The sequence below is a fragment of the Scylla paramamosain genome, chromosome 34 (genome assembly GCF_035594125.1).
Source record: "Scylla paramamosain isolate STU-SP2022 chromosome 34, ASM3559412v1, whole genome shotgun sequence".
In the NCBI taxonomy this organism is placed as follows: Eukaryota; Metazoa; Arthropoda; class Malacostraca; order Decapoda; family Portunidae; genus Scylla; species Scylla paramamosain.
In genome coordinates, this window is record NC_087184.1 from 9,680,220 (window position 1) to 9,707,719 (window position 27,500).

The 27,500-nt window shown below is 38.2% G+C and overlaps 1 protein-coding gene across 3 annotated transcripts in view; it reads right to left on the bottom strand.

Annotated features, from left to right (window-relative positions):
• Positions 1 to 27,500, bottom strand: part of LOC135090124 (uncharacterized) — a 33,083-nt gene that overhangs the window by 4,246 nt on the left and 1,337 nt on the right. The window contains exons 2-9 of one of the 3 annotated variants that reach the window (XM_063986499.1): positions 24,930 to 25,013; positions 23,795 to 23,928; positions 21,124 to 22,332; positions 16,983 to 17,077; positions 16,576 to 16,720; positions 16,032 to 16,229; positions 15,430 to 15,614; positions 6,104 to 14,923 (exon numbers count right to left, since the gene is read on the bottom strand). In XM_063986499.1, the coding sequence (XP_063842569.1) occupies positions 14,755 to 14,923; positions 15,430 to 15,614; positions 16,032 to 16,229; positions 16,576 to 16,720; positions 16,983 to 17,077; positions 21,124 to 22,332; positions 23,795 to 23,869 (2,076 nt within the window). In that variant the 5' untranslated portion in view covers positions 23,870 to 23,928; positions 24,930 to 25,013 and the 3' untranslated portion in view covers positions 6,104 to 14,754. Of the gene's footprint in view, positions 1 to 6,103; positions 14,924 to 15,429; positions 15,615 to 16,031; positions 16,230 to 16,575; positions 16,721 to 16,982; positions 17,078 to 21,123; positions 22,333 to 23,122; positions 23,598 to 23,794; positions 23,929 to 24,929; positions 25,014 to 27,500 lie in introns of those variants that run through there. The other 2 variants (XM_063986497.1, XM_063986498.1) reach the window with 2 other exon arrangements.

Consider the following 27,500-nt stretch of genomic DNA (forward strand, 5'->3'; position numbering starts at 1 on the left):
TGATTGGCTGAATGATTGATTTAATTTACTGCAAAAAGTCTCTGCTGGGTCATTAATGTCAACAATCTGCATCCTGTTAGTATCTGGTATCTCCCTTTCAAATAAGTGAAGCTTTACTTCAGAGAAAATTCTTTAACTTAGAAATATGTGATCTTGGACGTTGGTTTTTCTAAAGTGAGAATAAACTGGAAAATGATCGGTAACATATGTAATCAATATTGTTCTGTGAAGTGGATGATCAAATATAATCTTGTTGGTTTAGTCGTGAGTGGGAAGCACGCGTGAGGTGCTACATTATGTCCATGAAATCTATGACACCTAGTTAATTAGTTTTGAGCAAGTCAAGATTCAATCTCTGAAAAGCTATACGTCAGAACATTCTCCTTTTCACAAACTCAAGTTCCAAATTATAAACTACAGTATTAAGAAAGAGAGGCATTACCGTTAGGCGGCCTAAGAAAAATAGTGTCATTGCCATCGATGAGTTATATACAAATGCATTCAGAATGTCGCTCCATCACGTAACATTCAGGTGAGACACAAGAACTGTAAAAAAAAAAAAAAAATGCAAACACCTGCCTCGCCCCGAGCAACAACAGCCCTCCAGCCACGCCCACCACCACCAGGTTCGGGTCTTGCTGGAGGAGGAGGAGGAGGAGGAGGAGGAGGAGGAGGAGGAGGATGAGGAGGAGGAGGAGGAGGAGGAAGAAGAAGAAGAAGAAGAAGAAGAAGAAGAAGAAGAAGAAGAAGAAGAAGAAGAAGAAGAAGAAGAAGAAGAAGAAGAAGAAGAAGAAGAAGAAGAAGAAGAAGAAGAAGAGGAGGAGGAGGAGGTGGTGATGATAATGTTGGAGGTGGTAATGTAGGAAAATTAATAGGGAAAGGTAATAGAAAAGATAGACAGATAGATAGACAGACAGACAGACAGATAGATAGATAGATAGATAGATAGAGAGAGAGAGAGAGAGAGAGAGAGAGAGAGAGAGAGAGAGAGAGAGAGAGAGAGAGAGAGAGAGAGAGAGAGAGAGAGAGTAATTTTCGAACAAATAACAATAATAATAACAATAATAATAATAATAATAATAATAATAATAATAATAATAATAATAATAATAATAATAATAATAAAATTATGCCTGTTTTGGATCAACTTTGTGGGTAGTTTATAATTTACTTTAGAGCACATCACTACAACATAACAGACGAATACTCACTGACAACTCGAAATGAAAAAGTCTAGTGTGTGCGTATTATTAAATGAGAATAAGATCACAAGTGACTGCACAACAAAGACTAACTTGTGTCTTGTCTGTTTATCCCAGGCAAGCCCTGCAAAACCTCTTGTCTCATTTCTCCTCGTTCTTTCTTGGAACCAGAGATTCTTATTAGCATCCCTGTCAGGTCTGATCGTCACCGTTGCCAGCTGCTCCACAATTGACAGGCACTGTGGGCCACTGATCCAGTATAGGGAAGTTAGGAGCATGGATAATGAGTTACCCAAATACCTAGTAACGCTGGCTTGGGGGCTTTGGTGGTAGGTTAACTTTCCTAGTAATTTTCCCTCTCTTCTGTTTTCCTTCTTTTTTATTTTTTTTTTTTGTATATATATAATTTTATTTATTATTTTTTTTTTATTTTTCCCTGTTCCCTCCTTATCTTTACTTGCCCCCTTCTTCCTTCCCCAGTGATCTTCAAGGCTAGAGGTTCTCTCCGGGTCATTGCGCAAAACAGGTCGTTGGCCATAAGGGTAGAGGAGGAGGGATTCCCCACCTCTTTGACGTCACAGATGAAAGTGTGAATGTGCGTGTGTAACGTCACCGCCTGGAGAGAGAGGGAAGACAAGGTAACCGGTTTTTTTTTTTTTTTTTTTTTTTTTTTTTTACCGAGACGTGCAGAAAACGAGGATCTTCGCATGAGACGCATATTGATTAAACTTGTTGATAACTCAACATCATATTTGTGTTATGAGAGAGAGAGAGAGAGAGAGAGAGAGAGAGAGAGAGAGAGAGAGAGAGAGAGAGAGAGAGAGAGAGAGAGAGAGAGAGAGAGAGAGAGAGAGAGAGAAACAAACGAAAAAGTACATTACACTCCCTCCTTCCATTTTCTTCATGGTCAAAAATGTAAAAAAAAAATAAATAAATAAACAGCAAAAGACTGAGGAGCATCAGCCTCCAATGGGTAGAATAACCAAGTATTTAAGATATTTTTTCTGTGATTTTTATTCTACAAGTGTGAGGATTACTACATACATACAAGGACTGCCACGTGTAGGTCAACTGGCTTCTTGTAGCCTCCCCTATCGTCTTATATTATATACTTCTCCAGCTACGTTAAGAAATTGGATCACATATATATCCCGAAGATATGTGAGAGGACGGAAGATAAGATGAAAATGGATACATGGAAACAAGGAAGTAGGAAAGAAATATTCAAATTCTAACAGGTTCCAGAGAGAGAGAGAGAGAGAGAGAGAGAGAGAGAGAGACTTTCCCATTCTTTTTCCTCCTAAGCGAAATCTTCACCCGCTACTCAGTTCTACTCAGTTTGCCTCAGGTTCAATACACTTCACACTACCCATGTCACACACACACACACACACACACGCACTGCACCACGTGCCAACCGTACTTCATTAACCCCTGTGTGTTAACCCTGGCATATACGGCCTCTCCCTCTCTCCACTCGCCTCGCCTTCCTTGCTCTATTATTGCTCTCATAAAAAAAAAAAAAAAGATCAAGATATTGTTTTACGCCACGTGTCTGAGAGTTCTAGCGAGTTCGATTGAGTCAGCGTAGAATGATAGTCTAGTGTGATTTTTTTTAGTGCATCTCGATGTGTTCTATTATATTACACACTGCAAATGTTTTTATCATCGTTATTATAATTAATATTCTGGTGCAAATTGAGTAATAGTTTGTGGAGTGTTATTCCAGTGTTTCTTACATATGCGTTTTTGTTGTCTTCTGGTGTCCTTTTATTTATAAATTTCGATTCATTATTATTATTATTATTATTATTATTATTATTATTATTATTATTAATAATAACAATAATAATAATAATAATATTATTATTATTATTATTATTATTATTTAAAGATATTCTATGCCACGTGTCATTCTCTCTCTCTCTCTCTCTCTCTCTCTCTCTCTCTCTCTCTCTCTCTCTCTCTCTCTCTGCGTAGAATTACAAGGTTTGGTCTGAAATATAGTTATCTGCGCATCATTATATTATGCAGTGTGCAAATAGAACATTTCTTTATTATTATTATTATTGTTATTATTATTATTATTATTATTATTATTATTATTATTATTATTATTATTATTATCATTTAATTATTCGTTTGGGGGGGAAAAGTCCTTGTGGTGTATATTTTGAATGTATCGAAAAATGTTGGATTATCAAAAGCCGTAATTTTAAATGTTTTGGGGCTTACATAAGGATTACTTTTAAACGACACATGAATGATTGGTCGGCTTTCCGTTAGTGTTTTTCTTCCTACCGGTGATGCAGAATCCTTATTAAATTGTCACTAGAATAATGAAAGCACCTCTACAAACTTATTAACTTCCACTAGATCCCGCTAGAAATAAATAAATAAATAAATAAATAAATAAATAAATAAAATCAATGTACGACACGAATCAGAATAGAATTACTTATTATTTAGATATTATCGTTTACTGTAACATGCCCTGTAACAGTGTCCTCTATACTGTACGAAAAGTGTTTGGTTGCGCAGGGAGTGCGCATAATGACGGGAAAATTACAGGAGAGAGAAGAGCTAGGGTCATTCCCCGGACAACCTTGAGACTGGGGAGGCAACGACACGCCCGGACCATGCATGTGTGTGTGTGTGTGTGTGTGTGTGTGTGTGAGGAAAGTGCAAATGTAAATAGGAAAAGAAGAGGCTAAGGGGAATGGCTCGTCCGAATTAGGAAGTGACATTGAGTTAGTGTAGCGAGTGAGTAGGTGGAGTGAAATGGAAAACGGGATTCTCTCTCTCTCTCTCTCTCTCTCTCTCTCTCTCTCTCTCTCTCTCTCTCTCTCTCTCTCTCTCTCTCTCTCTCTCTCTCTCTCTCTCTCTCTCCAAGCTCTAATATTAAGTCACCTCTCATATTTCAGAATTCTACGAAAGTGCAGGAAAATTAGTTTCAAAATAAAATGAGAAAAATAAGAGACGCATTATTTTAAACATGAATAACGTTACAACAGTGAAAACAGGGACGATCTTTGGTGTGTACATGATTGTGTCCATCTTTTGCGTATATATGGATATGAAAAAGCCTCGCACATCTAGCCAGAGAACCAAGGAAAGCCAGCAGAGCATTGAATCTCTGGAAGTGACTTGGGCAGAAAATGAAAAGGAGGTGGAGTATGGGAAGACTAACAAATGGCATGTTTCCAATACGTATACAAAAACAGTGGACGTGCGCAGAAATGTCCACAGTGCTGAAGACGAGGAAGGAGGAGGAGGAGGAGGAGGAGGAGAAGTGCAGTACGATTATTTTCGAAGTGAACAAGTGAAAAGAATCAAGAACAAATCGTACACTGAAATTTTTAAAGATAAATTCAGCAATATGAAGAAATTTCCACCAGAGAATTATTCGTTTATCTCCCAAAAGATCTTGAGAAAACGTGCCCATCTTCTCAACCAGAGCAACGCGTATGATCAGCTTATTCACCTGATAACATTGCCAACATCACAGACAGTTTTCAGGAAAACATTTTCTTCACCGTCACATTTTTTTCTTCCCACATCTTTCACTTCTCTTCTTCCTACATTAAATCCAACATTTTTTTCCCCATTACGTCTTTCGTCATCTATCACCGCCTCATCTTTCAAGTGTTCGTTCGCTTCGCATTCCTCATCCTCCTTGTGTAAAAAGAAAACGAAGTACTGTGTCAAGCCTCCTATTGCCTTGAAAACTAATTTACACTTTTCAGACATACAAACAGAAGGTCCCACTCACCTAAACGTAAATAAAGGCGGTCATCTAGGTAATCTAAATGCAAATCCCTTGATCGGTAACTGTCCAAAGGTAATCCAGCGACAACTTGGGAGGTTAGGCAGGGAGTGGGAAGGAGTCGGAGTGATAGAAAACATTATAAAAGACCGACATTCGGACGTTTGTATTAATAACTTGAAAACACGCATGAAAACAAAGGAGAAGAAAATTGATGAAGGAAAGAATATTGAGGACATCCGCATTTCTCTCACCATCGACGCAAGCTCCAATTTCGTTCAAGATGCCAATGATCAGCACTTCCCCCGCAGCCTAGTTCTTGACCTTATGTTTGACCTCGCAGGCCTCAACTCCCTCCATAAGCATGACATCATTGCCAGCCTCGTCCAGGTGAGAACCACGCCACTATCCAATGAGCGTGAACACTACAGGTATGCTTGTGGCCAGTAAAAAGAACAAGGCTTAAGTCAAATTTACTACGTGCTTGCCTTTTCTTCTTCCTCCTTTTAATTTTCGTTATTTCTTTGTTTACTTTCCGTTTCGTTGCAGCGCCAGCTTTATTTTGAATGTGAAAGTGGCAGACCAAAGGCACGAAAAATAAGCAGCTTAATTACTTTTTTTCTTTTTTTTTTCCCTAATATCCGGGTAAGGTGCCATCCTACGCAGGATTAAAAATATTTCTGCCTCAAGTGAATGTATCTAACGATACCACCACGCCAGCAATGAGTCATGTACAGGATATAACGATGTGTCCTATTATATCATATGATCTCAGTTGACCTTCGTACGGTAAGAGTGCAAGTTGGCCTATATTTTAAAACGCGCGCCGTTTTCGCCCGTATTCTACGTATGTCCATCAGGTCACTGGGAACGTTTTAACACTACCAACAAATTACTATTATTATTTTTTATTTATTTTTTATTTTATTTTATCTATATATTTATTTATTTTTATTTATTATTTTTTTTTTTATGGCTAGGTTGGCTATTAAACCAAGCACATCATGCTCAGTGTGGAATACAAGCATGTTAGAATAAACTACCCTTGCATCATAGAACAAAAACCTGCTACAGGAACAAATGACATTATACTGGATATATGAACTGAACAGATGGTGTATAGCCTTGTCCATACCTGTGTTCCATTCCTTAGGTGCTGCAACAGCGGGTGGTAGCACGAGGGTACCAGCTGGTGGCCTCCTCTGCCAAGGAAGGTGATTTGCTGCAGTACTTCCACCAGGAAGGTTTTCCGCCTCCCCTCCTCGTGCACTCCTTCTGGTGGCGCCCTCACTGCATTTGTGACTGTTCTTGGCCTATGTCATTGGATTAGTACAATATTATCTTTGGTCAATATATAGTTTCCCATTATTAATTTTGAAAGGAAAAATGTATATATTCATTTTGGTATAAAATAACCTTAGTATCCTTAACCATTTTGCTTCTAGCTTCGCATTATTAATGTTTATATTCAATTCAGTAAAGAAAATAAGAGCACAGATTGATTACGGTATCCCAAATTATATATTATATTTTTCTGAAGATATTTTCGGTCGTTAATTGGTTTGAGAATACGGTTTCGAATAAGCCCTGTACTTCCCCCCCCCCCTCTCTCTCTCTCTCTCACCACTGATAATGGGAAACTACAAACGTCAGCTTTCAGACACCAGGTATTGTTGACAGGCACACAGCAGTGATTGATTTGCTTTCTCCTGGCTATCTTCTAAGAGCCAAATTAGTTGCCGAGTCTGATTCTTGTTAATTAGGGGAAATAAAGCATAACAATGATAATCTGGTGGTTTTCTAATAAATGTGCAATGGCTGGACTATGAGACTGTAAAATTATATGAACTTATATCTTGAGTCATTTGGAAATTAAGTTTCTTGAAAATCTCCATATTATCGTTTTCAGAGAGAGAGAGAGAGAGAGAGAGAGAGAGAGAGAGAGAGAGAGAGAGAGAGAGACTTGCTATACATTCTATCTTTACATTAAGATAATTGTCTCCACGCATGTCATAGTGACAGGAAACGCATCCTGCACGCTGGTAATGATTATATAATAAATGTGGTTTCCTGCATAGTGTCTGAACATAACCCAACCTAAACCGAATTCACACCAATAAATCAGGAAAACCTTCGACAAAACCCAATAGCAATGATTTCTTTTATTTGGTGTCATGTTTACAAATATACATTCACAAAAGATCATAAGTTATTTTGTATATGTACAAAACTTTACATTTAATAAACACTATTGAAATTCACTATAGCAATCATTTCTGAAAGTTCTCTCATACCCAGCTTTACTTAATTTCATATAGACTAAGAAAATAAATTAACATTGGGATAATGTACCTCTATGGACTTTTATTCAACCTCAGAAACCAACTAAGTCTGTACACATTGGGGGGATGGGGGGCGGGAATTTCCATATAAACTTGAGTAAAATTTCACTTTATAGACCAGCTGTCATTCTCGAAGAAAAAATACAAATGAATGCTTTGGCTATGTGTCTTAATAAGGCTATATGGAGGATTGGAATGAACGGGTGTGAGGAACTAAACACACACACCAAGAGCCTGGTAAGCAAGAGGTTCTAAATGTCTCAACATTCTGAAAAACACAATAAATGGAAAGTGTACTGGATACTGCAAAAATCTCTAAATAAAACTGCTTCACTTTCATTACAGGACATCCTAAGCTGCTGCAACTGTATTGGCACTATCACATCATACAAGTGTTATTCACCGATACATCTGTATAAAAAGAATCTAAACTATTCTTATATATAATGATATGGGGGTAAAATAACTTTGACATAAATACCTTGTACCATTGTTGCACTCTTGCCGGACCACCGAGTTTCAAGAGCAGCGTGAGTACCATACAGAAGTCTCTCGGAGCGTAGAGTTAAGGCTACACAGCAAGACATTCTGGCCCCCAAGAAGCAAAGCAGAAACTTTAAATTTAAATACATTCTTCACATATGAACTTTTAAAGATAGACTCCAATTTCCTGCTTGAGGGCCATTTCTTTAAAGCCTAAGTTTTATTTATGGAGAGTGTACTTGGAGTTAGCTCTTTTATCTATGCTACCTATATGGTGTGTCAATAACGAAAGAACAGTACAAACTGCTATGTCTTAACAGATCTCGGTTAGAAGAGTTACCATGTTCTGGATGGCTATTCTATTACCTATGGATGTGCTCAGACATATTAGGGTGGCTGATGGAAGGAAATTACTGCAAAGAAAATGGTGCCTGTCATTATACGCTGTTCTAAATCTCTGGAAGAAAAATCCTTCTTAAATGGAAGATCTCAAAAAATTTGCAAGATAACAGAATTTTTCACCTAAAAATGAAAATACATATCATGATGTTGTTTGGCAAGCTTTCAAGTTGGAGAACATAATGGCAATGTAAACAAAATGTTTTCATAACTTACAACTGCCAAACATTAGTCTCAGTGAGGTAATGTGCACTCTTATGATGATGGTGTTGTTTTGAATCTAACAACAACACTGCAATTCTCTATTCCAGCATTTACTTAGTTTTGTTATCATGTGAGTAAAACAGTAAACAAAAGATTCCTTGATAAACAAAAACTTCACACAGTCCTTTCTGCATCAGCCTTTCCTCTGCTCAAGTAATGGACCTTCCACATCACACCAAGCACATCAGCCCTTTCTGTTGTCAACAATGCTGCTGCTGCTGCTGCTGCTGCTGCTGCTGTTGCTGCTGCTGACTCAGTAGTGGTAATCCCCAAGAGACATACAGAAGACATTGTAGTGACTCAACTTTCAATGTGAGGACTATATCTACTCCATTCTCTTTTCAGACACTTAAAAACATGGAGATAACAAATATTTCCAAAGACATACAAATATCTAAGCCTCTTACATCTCCAAGCACTTGCAAACACTTCAGGTCATCTGCAGTAATAAAGGTTAACAGGGTATTCCTTAATAACATCTGAAATCAAAGAATTGTATGGCTATCATCTTTGGTTATGTGGCAATGGCATAATTTTCCACCCTGTTGCAACCACCCTCAAGGTTTGCCTGCTGTGCAGCCACTTGTTCACTGCTACAAGACAACCCGAGGGGAGTTCTTTGCTTGTCACACAGGTACTGGTTGTTGTTAAAACTTGTATAAGTGATTTTCTGCACCTCATTCCACAGCTTTGCCTTTTCCCTCAATTTTTTTAAGTCTTCTAACCTGCTGAAAATCCACCTATGTGTTGTGAGGGTTTGCTAAGATTGTCAGCAGTTCAGAGGACTCAAGACTGACGGCAAACACCAAAGACTGTGGAAGTGAGTGCACGTGGTTATTCGACTTCCAACCACAAATAAATAAATAAATAAATATATATATATATATATATATTTATATATATATATATATATATATATATATATATATATATATATATATATATATATATATATATATATATATATATATATATATATATATATATAATCTGTGTGAGTGGGCAAAGTACTGTCTGAAGCATATGAATTGTATGTGGCTCCTTTAGGCTCTTGGTTCATCATCTAGAGTTGCTTACCCTAAACTTCCCATACACTGTGAATGAAAAATATGCTACTGGAATTCTTCAATGATCAAAAATTAAAATGCATCCTCAAGTAATATGCAAAAATTAAGTTTATAAATAAGTTTAGAGAGAGAGAGAGAGAGAGAGAGAGAGAGAGAGAGAGAGAGAGAGAGAGAGAGAGAGAGAGAGAGAGAGAGAGAGAGAGAGAGAGAGAGAGAGAGAGAGAGAGAGAGAATATAAAATATCAAACATGAGATATGGCTCTCCAGTGGTTGTCTTGCAGAGGAAACTTTCTGGCAAGAGTCACACCACTTGGAGGCTGATGGAAACACTGCCTCATTTATCTTAGGCAACTCCAAACTTTATGTTCAATACTGCATACCACAGAATGACAGGCTGGCACTGGATACTGTCATTGATCTTTCATAACTAGCTGCTAAGAAAATGAGAATAAATGTTTCAATAGTGTTTATTACAAAAAAGCAAAAACGTAAATTTATTTTCATGACATTTAGATTGGAACTGAGCCATGTTATTTGCTACATGAAGACCAGAGCAACACAGCCAATGCTACCAGTCTTGTGTGAATACTGTACAACTGTTTAGCGTTCAGTTGGGAAATAAAATCAGGTACAAGAGACTGACTGTTAGGTAAGGCATCAAAGCCTCCTGTTATCACATTTCGTAACTGCCACAATCTTGGCCGCAAATAATGGAAAAATAATGATTACCACTGGAACTTACAATGTAACTCATGAACTTGATGATGACACACCCTCTCATCCCTCAGCTCATGTCTGTTACCCAACATATGTGGAAGACTTTGTATGAAAAACAAGAATGAAAACTTCTGTTTTAGGGAAACTCAGGGGATATTCAACAATCTCTACAGTAATACATGTTATTTACATTCCAGTCTTAATTAAACAAATGCCTCCATATTTCCAGCTACCCTTTGCTGATGCCTTGAGTTTCTGTGTCATCCTGTAAATTAACTGTCAATGCTAAGATACTAACACAGATAATAACATAAACTTTACTTAGAGACAAAAACAGATGTTAGAACAACACTTGTTTAGTGGTGGTGGCAGCAGAGAGTGTGTGTGTGTGTGTGTGTGTGTGTGTGTGTGTGTGTGTGTGTGTGTGTGTGTGTGTGTGTGTGTGTGTGTGTGTGTGTGTGTGTGTGTCAATACTGAAAACCATTTTACAGAGTCCTTTGAAAGCTGAGATGATGAAGGAAAGGGTGATGCCTGAAAAAAAAATGTAAGAGGAAGGTGGGCAAGAAGGGAGAGGAAAAGGGAACAGGTATGTAATATGTGTTACTTAAGTGTTCCTATTGTAATAATGAAAGCCACCTCAATTACTATTATACCATGCTAGCAATGACTGCTAGAGAAGTAGAAATCTTTGTATTTCATCAACTTCAGAAGAAAAGAAGAACTGATGGAGAAATGTGCCAAACTGGAGGCACTCACGACTTGATAAGAACTAACAGCACATGAAAGAATTGTATAAAAATGGGAATAACAACTGTTGTGATTTAGAAGACACATCAGCATATAAGATAGAAGACACATTAGAGTGTGTAAAAAGACATATGGTAGGTACTACACAGCCATTAACAATGAAGAGAGACCAATTTGAAGAGAAATCTTCACATTTTTCTGCTCCAACAGCATGTGTCCCAAATACCTCAGAATTCTATGTGTATTTTTCATCGTTACATACTATATCACTGCTCTCATAAAAAAAAAATCCCCCAGAATACCCCTTTTCTTTCATTCAAACCACACCACATCATTACTCCATTCACTCTCTTGCATCCTGCTCCAATCCTTCATTTTTCACTAAAAAGCTTTCCTTTTTTAATTGTGTTGTAAGTTTCATTCATAAAGTTTTTGTTCATCTAGCTTTAGTGCTACATGTTCATACTAGTCTACATGTCTTGATCCATTCTGCACTTGCACAATGGATTCCATAGTCTTGTTCTTTCATTCTTGTAGCACCTCCATTGTCTTATTTACTGACCGATTACAATAAATTTCTATCCTTTGTAACCCCAGAACCTTAATGAGGAAGTATAACTTCACTGCTCTAACTTTTTCCTAAATCATTCACCCAGTCTCTATCACAACCATGTCAGTACAGGTAACAAAACACTGTCCTGCAGATGTTTCCCTACACTGACATTTTTTGGGCCTCCCCACAAAGCCATTTATTTCTGGTGCCAACAATAAGTGAATCTTGATACATAAATATCTAATTTTCAGTTTTATTGTATCTCATTTTATGAATGCAAAGTCAATGAGCAGCACAAAATACCCAAACGTCTACCAGGATTCATGAACAGTGCACTGATCTATGTATCCGGATGCATTTCTTTAGATTCTCATTCCCTGTGGCAAAATGCTAAAAGTAAGTCTTGTTGTACATAATCATGACTTTCTCAGCCCTCTTTCACCCATTTAATATTTTGATATGCTTCCCCATTCCCACCTCTACATAAGTACCGAGTGCACCCTTGAAATATATATATATATATATATATATATATATATATATATATATATATATATATATATATATATATATATATATATATATATATATATATAAAATAAATCATCCTATCCTTCTGCCTATCAATAAAATTTACTTCCACCATCCATTCAGTCTTCCAATAAATAAAAGCTAAAACAAAAACTACATCAGTATTGAGGGAAGAAAGTTGGAGCAAGAAAAGTGAAGTTTTCTCATGCTGCAAAATAAAAAGGCAGCAAACACTTCTCGATATTTGTCCATTAGTAACCAGAGACAAATATTTCAAAACAAGTATCACACCAATATAATACCTGTTAGTGAATAGGACAGTAGATTTTCATCAGACACTGAAGGGAGTGACAGGTAAGGGAATCACTGTCTACAGGAAAAGACTAAATATTTGGTGGATTGAGCAATTCAATCTTCTTGTATGGCAAGTTGCAAGAGGTGTGTGTGTGTGTGTGTGTGTGTGTGTGTTTACCTATTTGTATTTATACAAGAGTGAGTTAAGCTGGTAATGTCTTGTGTGTGTGTGTGTGTGTGTGTGTGTGTGTGTGTGTGTGTGTGTGTGTGTGTGTGTGTGTGTGTGTGTGTCCCAGCCCTTGCACTTGTGAGAGAGAGAGAGAGAGAGAGAGAGAGAGAGAGAGAGAGAGAGAGAGAGAGAGAGAGAGAGAGAGAGAGAGAGAGAGAGAGAGAGAGAGAGAGAGAGAGAGAGAGAGAGAGAGAGAGAGAGAGAGCATTGATCTGACACACACAGGAAAAGAAATGGACTAAAGATCCTATTTTACCAGACTTTAGTTAGAGATATAAGAAACCCTGTCTTCCATACACACCATAAACACAGTGTCGCTAAGTGTAAGAGAGACAAACAGGTGATGGTTACATAGCTCATCTAATACTGAGGCTGAGGGATAGGTAGCCTTCAGGTTTGGTAATTCCTGACCTCACCAATAAGACCCCAGAGAGCTCTTCCTCCCTTCCCTTCCCCCCCCAAAGCACCAACACCAAGACACAAGCAGTGGAGTTACACTTTTGCTTCCTTTCCTACACACAAAGGTAAAAAAATGAATAGATTCTCACACTATTACCCTCAACTTCCTGGATTTCTTATACTGGTTGTGTTTTCTCTACGATGAAATAATGCCAATAACAATTAAAGCTGTTAGTCACTAAGTTGAGGCTAAAAGATAAGAAAAACAATTTATAGATGTAATGGATGATTTTAAAGAATAAATAATGAGAACAGAAATAATAAGTAAACCTAATAATGTAGTATCACAAAAATCATTTACTGCAGAATATACAAAGTACAGAAGTTTTCTTGATGGGAGATGATATGGTTATTTTTTCAGGTGACTGATTGCAAGACATTACATTTCAAAATGTAGGAATGAAATCTGGCAAATCCCAAAGCACAGGGAGACAGACAGACATGGCTGACCAGATTGATCACCATTAGGGGAACACAGGGAGAGATGCCACGGACAACAACCCAACAAAGATCAGGCTTACAGGAACTAATAAAAGTATCAAGCTTGTCATAATGCAAGGCTACCCGCTAACCATGAGGTGCTTAACACAGGGTGACAATGTGGTGTGTGTGTGTGTGTGTGTGTGTGTGTGTGTGTGTGTGTGTGTGTGTGTGTGTGTGTGTGTGTGTGTGTGTGTGTGTGTGTGTGTGTGTGTGCATGAGCACGCATGCATGTAAATATGTATATGTATGTGAGATTCTTTAGGGTAGTAATAGTGAGGCTATGACTGACTGACTGACAGAAAAAATATTTTCTCAAATAGTTTTAAGTAAAGAATTTCCTTCAAAAAAAATAATCCTTTCAAAAAGAAAAGAAGAAAACGTAGTGGCAGACAGAGTGACTGGCACCAGTTTCCTGAAGCAGCGTTAAGGCAGCAGTCTGGCTCTGTTTCTCAGGGCCTTGTGTGGGCCCAAGCTGACCTGTCTGTTGTTGCTGCTGCTGCTGCTGCTGCTGCTGCTGCTGCTGCTGCTGCTCACCTGAGAGACACCTGCTGATGATGCTGATGCAGCCACTTGTCCTCTGTCAACCTTCCTCCTCTTCTTGAGTGTAATCCTTTTGCCTCAATGGTGTTTCAGCACATCAAAAGCACATCTTAATGTTGTTAAGAAGACATTCAAACTACTCCTTGGTTGTTGGCAAGGAATCTGTATGTTTTCAGACATCATATAACCATTCAAACTTTTCCACACAAACTCAAGATTTTCAATATTTAAATAAACCATAACCAAATAACTTCTTGGAAACGCTTTTCTGTGGCAGGCAAAGCACATGATGCACATTTCAGCGATGCTTTCAACACGCAGAACACACAATCACATGAACTTTTCAGACACAAAAGAATCATTGGTGACAAAAAATTTTCTGTTGACATTTGAAAGTTTTCGCACACCAAATAACTTTTCACTTAAACAACATAATTTTTTCAACACAACTCTTATTTTGCCATTCTCTGATTTCCAGAAGAGTTATAATAATAATAATAATAAAAAAATAAATAAATAAATAAAATAATAATAATAATAAATAAAGAAGAAATAAATAAAATAATAACTGATAATAACAAGACATGGCCAAGTTTGAACTGGGTATAAATATCGTCTCTTATCAACAAATGAGCTTCACAGTCAATATTTCACAGAGCACTACAGCCCGTCCAACCATCAAGTTGTCCTAATGCGTTTGGACTGTGACTGACCGAGGGTGTTGTGGCGTTGGAATATGTACTTTATTTGAGAGAGATATGTGACAAGGTCCGTGGTGAATATCAGTGGCACTAGGTCTGGTGCCACAACACTGCCCCAGGCATTCATTAACGTGTTGACTTGGTGCCTGCAATGAAAAAGACAAGACAACATTAGTGGTGGCTGACCTGAATACACTGTAGGAAGCTATAGAATCTGATTATCTCTGAAGAAACTTGAACTAAATATAACAAACAGTGACAATTGTGACTTATGAATCAATTCTGTTCTGTTCACAAATTCAAAACATAATGTACTCAACTGCAGATCTTTTTCAATATCTTTAAGTTTATCTTCATTCATAAATGTAAATTCTGAATTCTGCATTTGTATATCAAAACAAAGGACATTATTATTATATTCATAACTTCAAAAGATTTGCAAATCAAATACACATATACATTATGATTAATCTGTACTCATGTTGTGTCTAATGTTTTATGTATATATAGACTAGGACAAGAAAATGATAATTCTTCAAGACCATAATCATATCACTGTATACACTGAAAAGCTTGCATAGTGTATTATCTAAAGATTGAACAGTGATTTCCTTGGTAATGAATACTTAGTGTTGAGGTGGATGGGGCTTACCAGTTGGCTTTGTATACAGTGACGTTGAGGACATTCTGGAACACCTCGATGCACTCAGAGAGGGTGGCGGCTGGGAAGAAGTCCTTTATGACATCCTGGAGGGCCACCATGTTGAAATCTGATGCACTCTGGTGGGTGTAAGCTGTCCTGTTGATGCATAGGACGCCCTTCCCATCCATTACCATCTGAGGGAATTATACATCTTATAAAAACAAAAACAAGAATATGTTCCACGTAAAATAAAAACAATCTGCATTGATACTAAACTTTAGAGAACACACAAAAGTAACATGCTCTTTATGAAGTATCACAGATAACTGAGAAATCTGCTGAAGGTCTAACCACGAGGAAATGGCTGAGGACCAAATCCTCACCAGAAAACTCACAGTGACACAAATCTGACATTTACAGATCAAATCAAGATTATCACCAAGGTTCAAGTCCTGCCATTACACAGCTATGTATCACTGAAAGTGCAAAATGTATTTTCTTACAATACGGAAGGCAAAGAAATTTATCACATTCAAATGCATAAACATGAGAGGAAAAGAAGTTTCATGTTGTTTTCCACATGTTGATGATGAAAAGAGGAAGAGCCAAACCTTTCGAACTTTGTACGGAGGTTCTTGTCTGGTGGGGTCCGGCCTGAATGCTGGCGTGTCCACAAGTCGCTGCTTATCCAGGCCATTTCTTCCCACGCCCTTGTGACTAGACAGGTTGTCGGGCCGCAAGCCATTTGCCACTGGTATGAGGGGTGGAGGGGCTTTTGACAGTGATTTTGAGCTGCTGTTTGCTGAATTCTGTAATGTAAAAAGCCCAGCATGAGTTCCCTGGGAAGAGGTGCACAGGTGGCAGTGTGATATGGATTAGCTGTTAGGCATTCCTCTTTGTGGAATCACAATGCACGATGCTGTTCCCTTCATCTTTTTCATGTTTTCACAAGAATCTCAGTTTACATGTCAAACTCTCAATGTTTCTAACAATGCTCCTGATACAGGATTTAGTATATAAGACTTGAACATAAGCAGACCTTCTTGACACAAATCATCCAAACCCATTCCCCTACACTTCCCCATCACTTTTCTCTCCATAATTCTGTGAGTTTCACAATATGAAACCAAGTAGTGTTGAAAGCAAGACACTTACATGGTGCGCATTGGTTGACTGCCGGGTATTATATGAATGCATAGTAGGGGTGCCAACATTGACTAACGAGTTTAACGTTGACTGGTTAAGCTGTGCTGTGTTATACCCTAACTGACGCAAGGTCGCATCAATGCTGCTACTCGATCTGCAAAGTTATGGGACAAGATTAGGTTTTTGGGAAAGAAGACATCTGTAACACCAACTGAGATGGGACACTGCATGAAATATTAATCATGGGAAGTCTATTCATATTATGACACATTACAAGGCACTTTATATCCAATTGATGTATAAAATTCATTTGCTTGAATGCAATAAAAAAAAGAAATTGTTTATTATAACACATCAAAACAAAATCAATGAAAATCCCATTGGTAAAACAAAAGCAAGAACCTCTGCATACGCACAGACGACTACTGGAAGAGGTAGATGTTGAGGATACGTCACTAATGGTTGTTGACGACCGGACGAGTGGAGGCGGCCGCACCCCACTCTGGCTCGCCTGCAGGGATGCAAGGAGAGAATAACCCTGAGTGCTGCTTACTGTCACTAGGTACAAGTGCACTGCAGTTTATCAATGAGGTATGTTCCTTACAAATCCATTCATAAATAGAAAATTCATAAACTGGAAAGAACCATAGATCTTGAATTTTCATTCACTTAATGCACTTTTCTAGTAAATTTTTCTTTTTTCATAGATATGAAGTCTAAATATATAAATCAGAAAAATATGATGTATTTTTATTCGTAAACCCTAAAAATGACTGAGTTAAATGTTTAAGAATTGAAATTTGTCTGTTCATGTGATTATTGGTACAGTAATATATTTTAAACTTTCATTTATCATCTTTGACATCAACATATCAATATAGATCCAGCCACTGTCACCTGTTTTTTCCCTTCTGTTAATTACAAACTCTACATACTGTCATCATTGTTTTGAAGTGCAAGTTCTTTGCTTACAACATTCAGCCTTAGTCACATGATGACTGTCTGCCAAGAAGCATGACCATACAGTTTTTTCCTCGTAAGTTCCTTGCTTTCTAGTTTCTTTTTCAAGACATGCCCCATGTCTTCTATGCTACCAGATTTTCTTCTCCTTCTTTTTTCTCCCCAAATTCCATGGTTTGATACGCATCTGCCTTTCCTTCAAAATAATGTGCTTATCTTTTCCCTCTGACAACCTGTGACCACAACACCACCAATGACACTATCTAACAGCCTGAAAACATTTGTAAGAACACCCACACAGGACTGTCAAACTATCCACACAACTTGATAACATTTTGATACAAACAATTTATAAATAAAATTGTTCTTCAAATTTGACATCCAAACACTATCAACACAGGACTGTCATAACATCCACACAACTTCAGAAGTCTCAAACACAACATGCATACAACTTGACAGCATCCTGGCACTACAAACAAATGACTGTTAAATCATTAACACAATTTGACAGTACCCCACCAACACAGGATTGTTATAATCATCCAAATAACTTTAAAATACAAGAATACATCAAGGTTTCACTAAGTTTTCATCAAAGATTATCTTCTCTACAAAAATAAAGAGTAAACCCTCTTGTAATATCCTAGAATCACACAAATACAGACAGATAGTTAGACAAAGTTTTTAGATGATTATGTACCACTTGCAATTTTTAAGAGAAACCTTTAATATGGAAGATGGCCAGTAACACATGTAAAATAAACAGAGTTGGCTTGATCATCAGATAAAAACAGAGGATGTAGAACCTATCAAAAGACTCTAAAGAACATCTAGGAAAATGGTCGAATGGTAGAGAAAGACAGGATGAGACAGATGACATGAGACAACATAGAGCACCAGAAAATGCAATGGACAGGCATAACTGCACAACTGGAGAAACTTGTCCATGGCACATTACCTCAACAGTCAGAAAATGGTAAAAGAAGAAACAAGTGCAAAAATATGTAAAAAGCAAGAAATAAGCCCAGTATTCCAATAACAACATGTAACAAGTTTCAACAAGTGACAGCATGAGTATAGACATATAGACATTCAAGTGAAGTGTGAGACTCATGAATGAAAAATTAATCCAAACCAACAATCCATTAACACTGATGGATTAATTTTCTTTTACACACATGAAGCATGGGGAATACTTTCCTTCTTGTGAGAGTGAGTAATCAAAACAGCAGTGTCAATCTTGATATAGCCAATGTGAATGAGACAAATATGGAACAAAAGCAAGACTCAGGATGCAAACAGAGGAAATTAATCATCTAAGGGATGTTTGTGGTATGAATATCAAAACAAGTGCTAAAAGTATTGAGTGTATACCAAGGAAAGTTTAGTATATATGAATACTGTGTATAATAAAGGATTAGGAACAGGAATTAACACAACTACCAGAGATGGTGAAATGAAGCAGCACAAGTCATTTGGAAATACATAGAGAGGGCAGCATAGGCAAAGGTGTTAAATCATCTTGAATGAAAATGCAACAGAAGAGATAGACTAACATACATAACTTGGTCCAATGTTAAGCAAACACATATATTTAAACATTTGGAAACTTTAAAAAGAGGAAAAAATTGGAATCTTTGGGGTATGTGATGAAAGTGAGACAGTAAAACTTTGTACATATGGAAAGTTTTCTAACACATGTTAGTGAAGACAATGACACTGTATGAAAATGTGTGCAAGCAACCAAATGTTCAAATATATGGAAGCATGTGTACAGCACCACAGATGGTCACTGTTTGCTAACAGGTGTTTGAAAGCTCCTCATGTGTGCAGGGCTTTGGTATGGAAGTAAAGTAAGAACTACATGACAGCACAACAAACAGTACCAACACTGACATGTGAGAGTACACTAAATAGAGGTAACAGATCAGGGTTACAGTATGGAGATGGTTTATTGTGAGATATGCTTATTTTATTGTGTGAATAGAATGGGTGATGAAGTCTGTTTATATATTCTGAATGATAGAGACAGCGTAATATAGTACTACTTAACATAACTTCATTACCAGAGAGAGAGAGAGAGAGAGAGAGAGAGAGAGAGAGAGAGAGAGAGAGAGAGAGAGAGAGAGAGAGAGAGAGAGAGAGAGAGAGAGAGAGAGAGAGAGAGAGAGAGAGAGAGAGAGAGAGAGAGAGAGAGAGAGAGAGAGAGAGAATCAGGATATAAAACATGGAATGAGTGGATGCAGTGGGATGTTAGGGGATGAATTCACACAAAGTAACATCACAGTGTGGAAATACTTGAGAAAGGATAGGAGACTAATAAGTACAAGAAGAAACTGTATCAATAAGAGCAAATGAAGACTCTTCTGTCATTGCCTTATAAAATGGTAGAGTGGACACTGGAGTATTTATGGTAGAAGGAATAAGGAGAGGGAAGGCAACAGACCTAAGCAGCATCAGGAAGAAGTATATGGAGAGGATCCGGTGGTGTTTAGGGATGAAGCGTTTAGAGAGGAGTTACTGGAGGCTCTTAGCCATGACCAAACCCCTACAAAAGCTCCAAATAACAGATGCTAGCATGTACACCCAGACAAAATGCATCATCTTGCTGTCCATGCAGCAAATCCACATACACAAAAGATCAAGTTATTCTAAGTCAGAAATCTCCATTGTCAAATACTTTAGATGCTGTAGCTTGGAAGTAATAGAACATTTAAATATGAACGCACATCATGGGTAAAGTGGCTACACAGTCCAGTTCTGCACTGTGCAGCTGATCACTGTTACTATATGGAGTCCATTATGTTTAAGCAATTAATTGCTACAACAATATTCCATGTTCTTGAATTTCAATTTATCTTTATTTATAAAAAAATCTTGATGTGTAATCACATCAACATTTTGAAGAAATTAAATACCCAAGAGCAAATAAAAAGTAATACCCTCAAGATGGCAGTGCCCATCCCACCCTCCCTCCCCATCACAAACTCCCAGTGCATCCACAGTTAAATGCCCTGTAACTTCTAAACAATGGCATTAAAATCATTTGACCAGAGAACATTTCCTAATTATAATGGCTTAATCTTTCATTTGTGATTATGTGACTTTCCTCATGGGTCACCCTGTCTTCCTTCTTAGACAAATTATTTTTCTGCTCACTTATTTACATTTTTATTCTTCATAAAATATTATGCAGGTACAAAGTGTTCTGCCTCTTCTTCACTGTTATGTCCATGTTACAATAACACCATAGGGCTTCTTTGCTTTGTTTATCCATACACACACAAAAAATATCATTGTAGACACAGTTCAGTACACTCAGTGGCACAACACTGCACCTTTTCCACTGACATAATTGACACTTTCTTTGATATTTGGCCATCACAAAGTCAAGCAACATTATCTAATTGCTTTTCTTTTAACAACTTTCCAGACAGCATGGAAAGCACAATTCCACCAAACAAAATCAAAACAAAATTTACACATAACATTTGCAGTGATACTAGAAAAAAGTACACCACAACACGACAGGCAATTCTTTCCAAGGGAGTTATGGCAATGGTGAAGAGGCACTGTCCCAGGAGGGAGACTTACCGTGATGGTGGGAATGAGTGGTGTGGAGACTGGGAGAGTGACCTGGGGCTGCAACCGCCTCATCTGGTCACTAGTGAGGCCTGAGAGGAGCGCCTGCATGTTGGAAGCACCAGAGTACGCCGCCACAGCCGCTGCCTGTCCATTGACCAGCGTTGCCCACTGAGAGTACAGGGAGTTGATGTTGTTGAGGGAGTTGGTGAGGGAGGCCAGTGAGTTAGTGGTGCCCGCCGTCACCCCCACCGAGGCTGACACCGCTGCATGGTTGGTCACTGTCGTCACCACTGGTGGCGGCTGCTGCTTGCTAGACAGCGGGGAGAGGGAGGATCCGAGGGCAGCCTGTGTCACACCACCAGGGGAGCCACCTGGGGGCCGCTGGGTCCACATGCCCCCTGGTTTGGTGCCATGACTGGCCACCTTCATGGGCTCCGCTGTTTTCTGCGGCCACCAATCTTCAAACTGTGTGTCCTTGGGGAAGTACTGCTGCACATCCTCAAGACTCACCACTGCACATGTGTCACTCGCAAAAAGCTCGTTCCTGATGCCCTGCACTTTACAGCAGAACTTGAGGTATGCCAATTCCCAGTTGTCCACCTTTTCTGCTTTTAGCTTCAAGGTGTCCGTTTCGCCCTCAAAGTAGAAGAGCGGCACATATTTCTTTCCTTCCTTCACTGTGTACGGCACAACACTTTCCCCATTGATGCGCACAAACCCACAATGTTCACTTTGTTCAGGGGATTTCTGCACCAATTTCTTAAAGCACGTGTCTAGGAACTTATAAAAGCACCGCGCGTCCTGGAGTCTCACCACAAGGTCCTTGGTTGTGAAGAGATCACGACCAAACTGGAACTCACAGTGCTTCATGTTTATCTCGTTGAGGAGCTTTGCCTCGCCCTCGGTGATGAAGTAGCTCCGCACGTGGATGCAGGTGGTGATCTCATGGGGCAGGTAACTCAGGTACTTGTTCAAAAGCTTGGTCTCCACCATCCGCACAGCACAGTACTTATCCTCCCGCCGGAACACATAGGGGATGTGTGCGTTGTGGATGGTGGACCAGCCGAACCGTCCCCGCACGCTCTCCTCATCTATAGTGCCCTTCTTCTTCTCGTCCATCTTCTTTGGGAGGATAGAGTCGTCACTGGACCGTTCCTTGTTCTTCTCCCGGTTGAAGTAGAATGTGATCATCTGCTGTCCCCCTGCACGTTGGAGGGCCTGCAACAAAAGTTGGCGTTAGTCACTGGCAATGGACACATATTAGGAAAAAGGGCTATAATTAAGGAAGAGTAAAAGCAAACATTTAATTCTTTGACATGTGCATATAGTGAGATGCTTTAACTTTAATAAGAGCAACGACTCAAGCAGTTCTTCATTCAAATTATATACCCAATGAAATTTAACAAATGCTGAATGAAAATGAGTAAAAACTAACAAAACACATCTGAACAGTTAATTCAACACAAATTTCTAGACAAGAAAAGAGGGAATTTCTTGTTAACAAGTTATTAAAAAGCTGTTCAATTACTAGTTAACATGGCTTGTTTAGCCTTCCTGTCCCACATCACAACACTACTGATAACATGTCACATTTCACAATGCTTGGGAAGTAAACTGCCACAATTTGTATATTTCTATTTGGGACAAAGCTTCAATGGAATACATGGAATGTTTAACAGACAGGATATTACATGATATCCACTATAACATCTTGAAAGAGCAACAGGAAGTATTGCTTAATCAAAACTATTTTGTCCACCATTACTCATAGTATATACATTACAATGTGGACTTTTAAAATAATATATAGTAGTATTCAGTATTGAATAAATATTCAAGGTTGCACTATTTATCTTTAAAAATTTTGAGAGACATTAAATTCATCAGCAGCATGACACTATTTCTGCTGGAACATCCAGTCAAACTTATTTCTGTGAGCAAACACCCACATCACATCATCATCATTATGAAAGCCTCCATACATGCTAGCATGTGTTGATTTGTTCACCTGATGGCAGCTGTCCAGGCTGTAATCTCTAGCAGCCTCCCTGTACAGACAGTCACTTCCAATACATACTTCTGTTGATGTTTCATGGACAGTGATGTCCTTCAACATAACAAAATTCTTTCTAGGTCTTGATCCAAGGGAACAGTGCTCTCAGTCAGTGATGTCATCAATTTACTGTCAGACATGATAACTGTTGACAATGACCATGCAAGTAAACATATAAGTAAAAGTAATAAGTTTTTGCATCTGCCTCTGATGTGTTGGCCACTGAATATAATAAAAGCAAGAGGGACAAAACCAGTAACCAATAGACTACCTTATATATCATTCTGTTGCTTCATAATGTACTCCTTCCTAATATAACAATTATCTCCTCACAATGGGGACCAAACTGTACGTCACATTAACATGCACTACACCTGCTGTTCAGGCTGTGGCATAAATCAAGTTAACCATGATATACTTACAGCTAAAAGTGTGTGCGTGTGTGTGTGTGTGTGTGTGTGTGTGTGTGTGTGTGTGTGTGTGTGTGTGTGTGTGTGTGTGTGTGTGTGTGTGTGTGTGTGTGTGTTAGTAGTCTCAGACATGAGCTTGTAAATGAAGGATTAAAATAAATAAATAAATAAAGATTCCATTTTCAATGTGATGTATGGACACGAGGCACATACAAACCTGCTGTGATGCCTGTGTCTGCTGGGCAATCTGTGCAGCCTGGGATATCATTTTCTGCTTATTCTTTTCAACCATTTCCAGAGCCAGCTGGTTGATCTCTCGATCATCCAACCGCTCTTGTTTGATGCGGGGAGCTGTGGGAGGGTGGCAGAGTTAGTGCCAGGGACAACAATAAAGGGCCACCAATGCATTCATCCTAATGGGCAGTGCTAATGTAGTAGTGACAGATCATGGAGGGGTCGTGAGGCTTCAGCTGTCCCTCAAATTACCCTTTATATTGTGCTCAAATACAAGGCCAACACAGCTACCTAAGACACCACCAATTTGTTTCCTGATATCAAGTTTTCCATAGCTCCTTCCCCTTATTACCTGGCTAATCCTTTCTCTTCACTCAATGTCTGGATAATTCTCTGTGTAGCAAGATGTCACTGGTACTGATGACAGTACACATAGTCATAGAGTCACATCTTACAGGCAACAAGATGTACAGAGTAGAATCACAATAAAATTTGACATTTGTGAATAATTAACAAGACAACAAATAATACCAATTATAAATCACATAAAGTGCAGTTGTCATGCAAGTAGAAAAGAAACTATAAGTAAAGTGGGTAAAACTATTTCAAAGTTGTTTGCATCTCATCACATAATTAGTACAAGAAATTCCTGAATGATTGATTAAAAAAGGGGCCGTTTCAATATCTGGTTCTTCTACTAAACAAGAACACAGTCTATAAACAACAGTAATATCATAAAAAGATATGTATCACAAACTTCTTAAGACAATGGTGGAAAAAAAGAATCATTGTGAATAAGTCTAGCTACAATTTCCACTGATGAAGGTACATTTGTACACTAAGCAATGAGACATGAATACAGACAAGTAGACAGACTAATATGTGGAGAGTCTTGTATTAACCCTTTGACTACTATAGCTTCTCCTTGGGAATAAAAGAATGCTAAGGAGCAAGTTATGAACATAATTTTGAGACACCATTGATAGCAGAAAGGAGTGATGTTGTGGTAAGCAAACATTTTAGTGTCTGTAGCTATAATCTTGCTCATATGAAGTGGTGTCACAATGTCACTAACAGCCAGAGGGTTAATAGGTAGTAATAATGCTTATTATATTTACCTCATAACCTCCTATTGATGTCATCAGGTAGTAAACTAGGAACAGACTAGTATTCATGACCTATTCATGCAGACCTCTTCTGAACTGGATATATAAAAAAAAAAAAAAAAAAAAAAAAAAAACAAGAGAACAAAATTATATAAGATCAGGAACAGGGTACTTGCTTACAAGAAACATGAAAATCCCCAAAATGCACTATAAAAATGCAAACACATGCAAATCACCTTCATTGATCATGCTGTAAAAAATCATGTGAAGAGGAGGAGGAGGAGGAGGAGGAGGGAAAATCATGCTGAAATTATTAGGATAAAGAGGAGCAGCAGCAGGAGGAGGAACAGGAGGTGAGGGATGAGGACGACCAAATACAAGAACTAGAAAAAGAATGGAAGGATAACACTGAACAAGAATTGGTAATGAAAGGACTTAACAGCATAAAGGAAAGTTAGTGAGGTGGAAGAACAAGGTGCCAGGAAGTGGACTCAGGTGGCAGGTGGTGGTGGTGGGTGAATGGTGTGCCAGGAGGACAGATAAGATGTCAGGCATTATTGTTCTATGTCTGATGATACACAATGTAACGTGGTTAGGCAACAAGTGCACTTCTGACCTTAGTAACTAAGAATACTGAATATGAGTGAAAAGTATCAGTATCTGATGTGATAGACAAATGCCTTTATAGACCAGTCATCTTGAAACATCTGGATCATTGACAAGAACATGATCAATGCATACACTAAAGTACTTGTAAGTTGAAATATAATTCTAATACTCCACAATTTTATGGCTTGAGCTATTTACTCAGTAAGGAAGCTCTGCATGAGTAACAGCTGGTGATCTTTATAAACTTACAACCAGCAGCACAAGTGGTAAGGCATGTGTGCTGAGCCACGTGCAGTGGTTCAGTGAAACAAGATGATGGGGATTCAGCAAATGTTGGCTTTTGATATATAGCAGTGAGTTACATATATCAAGTGAATACTTTAATAAAAAATAAAAATAAATGAAAAAATAAAAATAAATAAATAAATACTAGAAAGTGTCTGGTCACAACTACTCAGCTGCATACCTATTCTCTGCTGTTGTTCAAGGGGTACAGTCCTCAAGGAGAAATGCAAGAATTATCTTCATCTGACCTGGGACTCAAACCTAAGAACTTAACTGTGAGCCAAGTGTGTCATTACACCATCAGGCCATTATTGTGATGAGTTAACCTAACTGGAGACGACCTAACAAAAACCTGCATCTGGTAATAGTGAGAGGCATATACTGATCTGCATTCTACTACTATGGTTATCTCCATTTCCCTGGCCAGCACAGGACAATGACCTTTCACACTGGAGCACATGGCTGACAATATCTAGGTTAGTAGTGTTTACTTATGAGCTGCATATCTGGTAGAATCATTCCAGCACACACTAATTATGTGTGATGAATTAAACAAATGCCTCCCTAACCATGTGAATACCTAGCCATGCCTTTGAGACCAGTGAAGTTCACTGGAAAAATTAAATTAATCCAGATCAAGGGAATATGAATATGTTAAGTGTACTGAGGCAATGAAACAAAAAAACTGAGAATGGTTATCCAAAAAATTGTTCTTGATGTGGCATTCAGAAAGTACTGAGACTGACAGCTATATTAAAAAATGATTGTCAACCATCTCTGTCGATTATAGCAAAATATGACATTATGAATACACAAGCTTTGCCCTTTCTTTAACTAAACATGGGTAATGTTTTGCCACTCAACAAATAAGCAGGTACTTTATGCAGCATTTGCCTTTTATCTTCTTTATTTATTATTATTATTATTTTTTTTTTTTTACTTTATCTGGTTAAGAATAACTCAAATGAATCGTTCACATATGCGTACTGTACCTATATGCTAAACCTTCACTTGGATCCCTACACAGAACTTGAAACTGCATGAGACAACTTCATCAGTAACTGCCATTTTTTTTTAAGCTATTCACGCAAGAACTGATTATCTGGGAGGAAATATATAACCGCAAGTGTGTATAGTGTGTATATGACCACTAAATAGTAAAAATAAGCCAGAACTAGGGAAGTGTATCCTAACTGCACTTGAAACATATACAAAGCCATAACTTGCCTACTTCTGCTATTTTCAGAAACATCCAAGCAATTACTGATAATCTGAGAAGTAATGTAACAGCTACACATATATATTTGACCAATAAAACACTGAAAATAAGCCAAAAACAGGGAATGTTATGCGAGGCGGTGAGACCAAAACACGAGCAGACATCTTGTTCCATTACTCTTATTTAGCCATTGACCATTAACCCGAGCAGTAATGTGGAACAGAAGTATTGATGCGCTTTTGACTGGGCTATATTAATTATGGAGGCAAGGTGTAGAGGTAGGTAGGTAGAGAGGATGGGAGGAGAGGGGTGGGAGGGTGGGGAAGCAGAGAGAGAGAGAGAGAGAGAGAGAGAGAGAGAGAGAGAGAGAGGGGTGGAAGGGGGGGGAGCGCCGGGCCGGTCAATCCCCCTTCAAACACTTTCTTCACCATTATCTCCATTTTCTTCCTTATTTTACTACCCTCTACTTT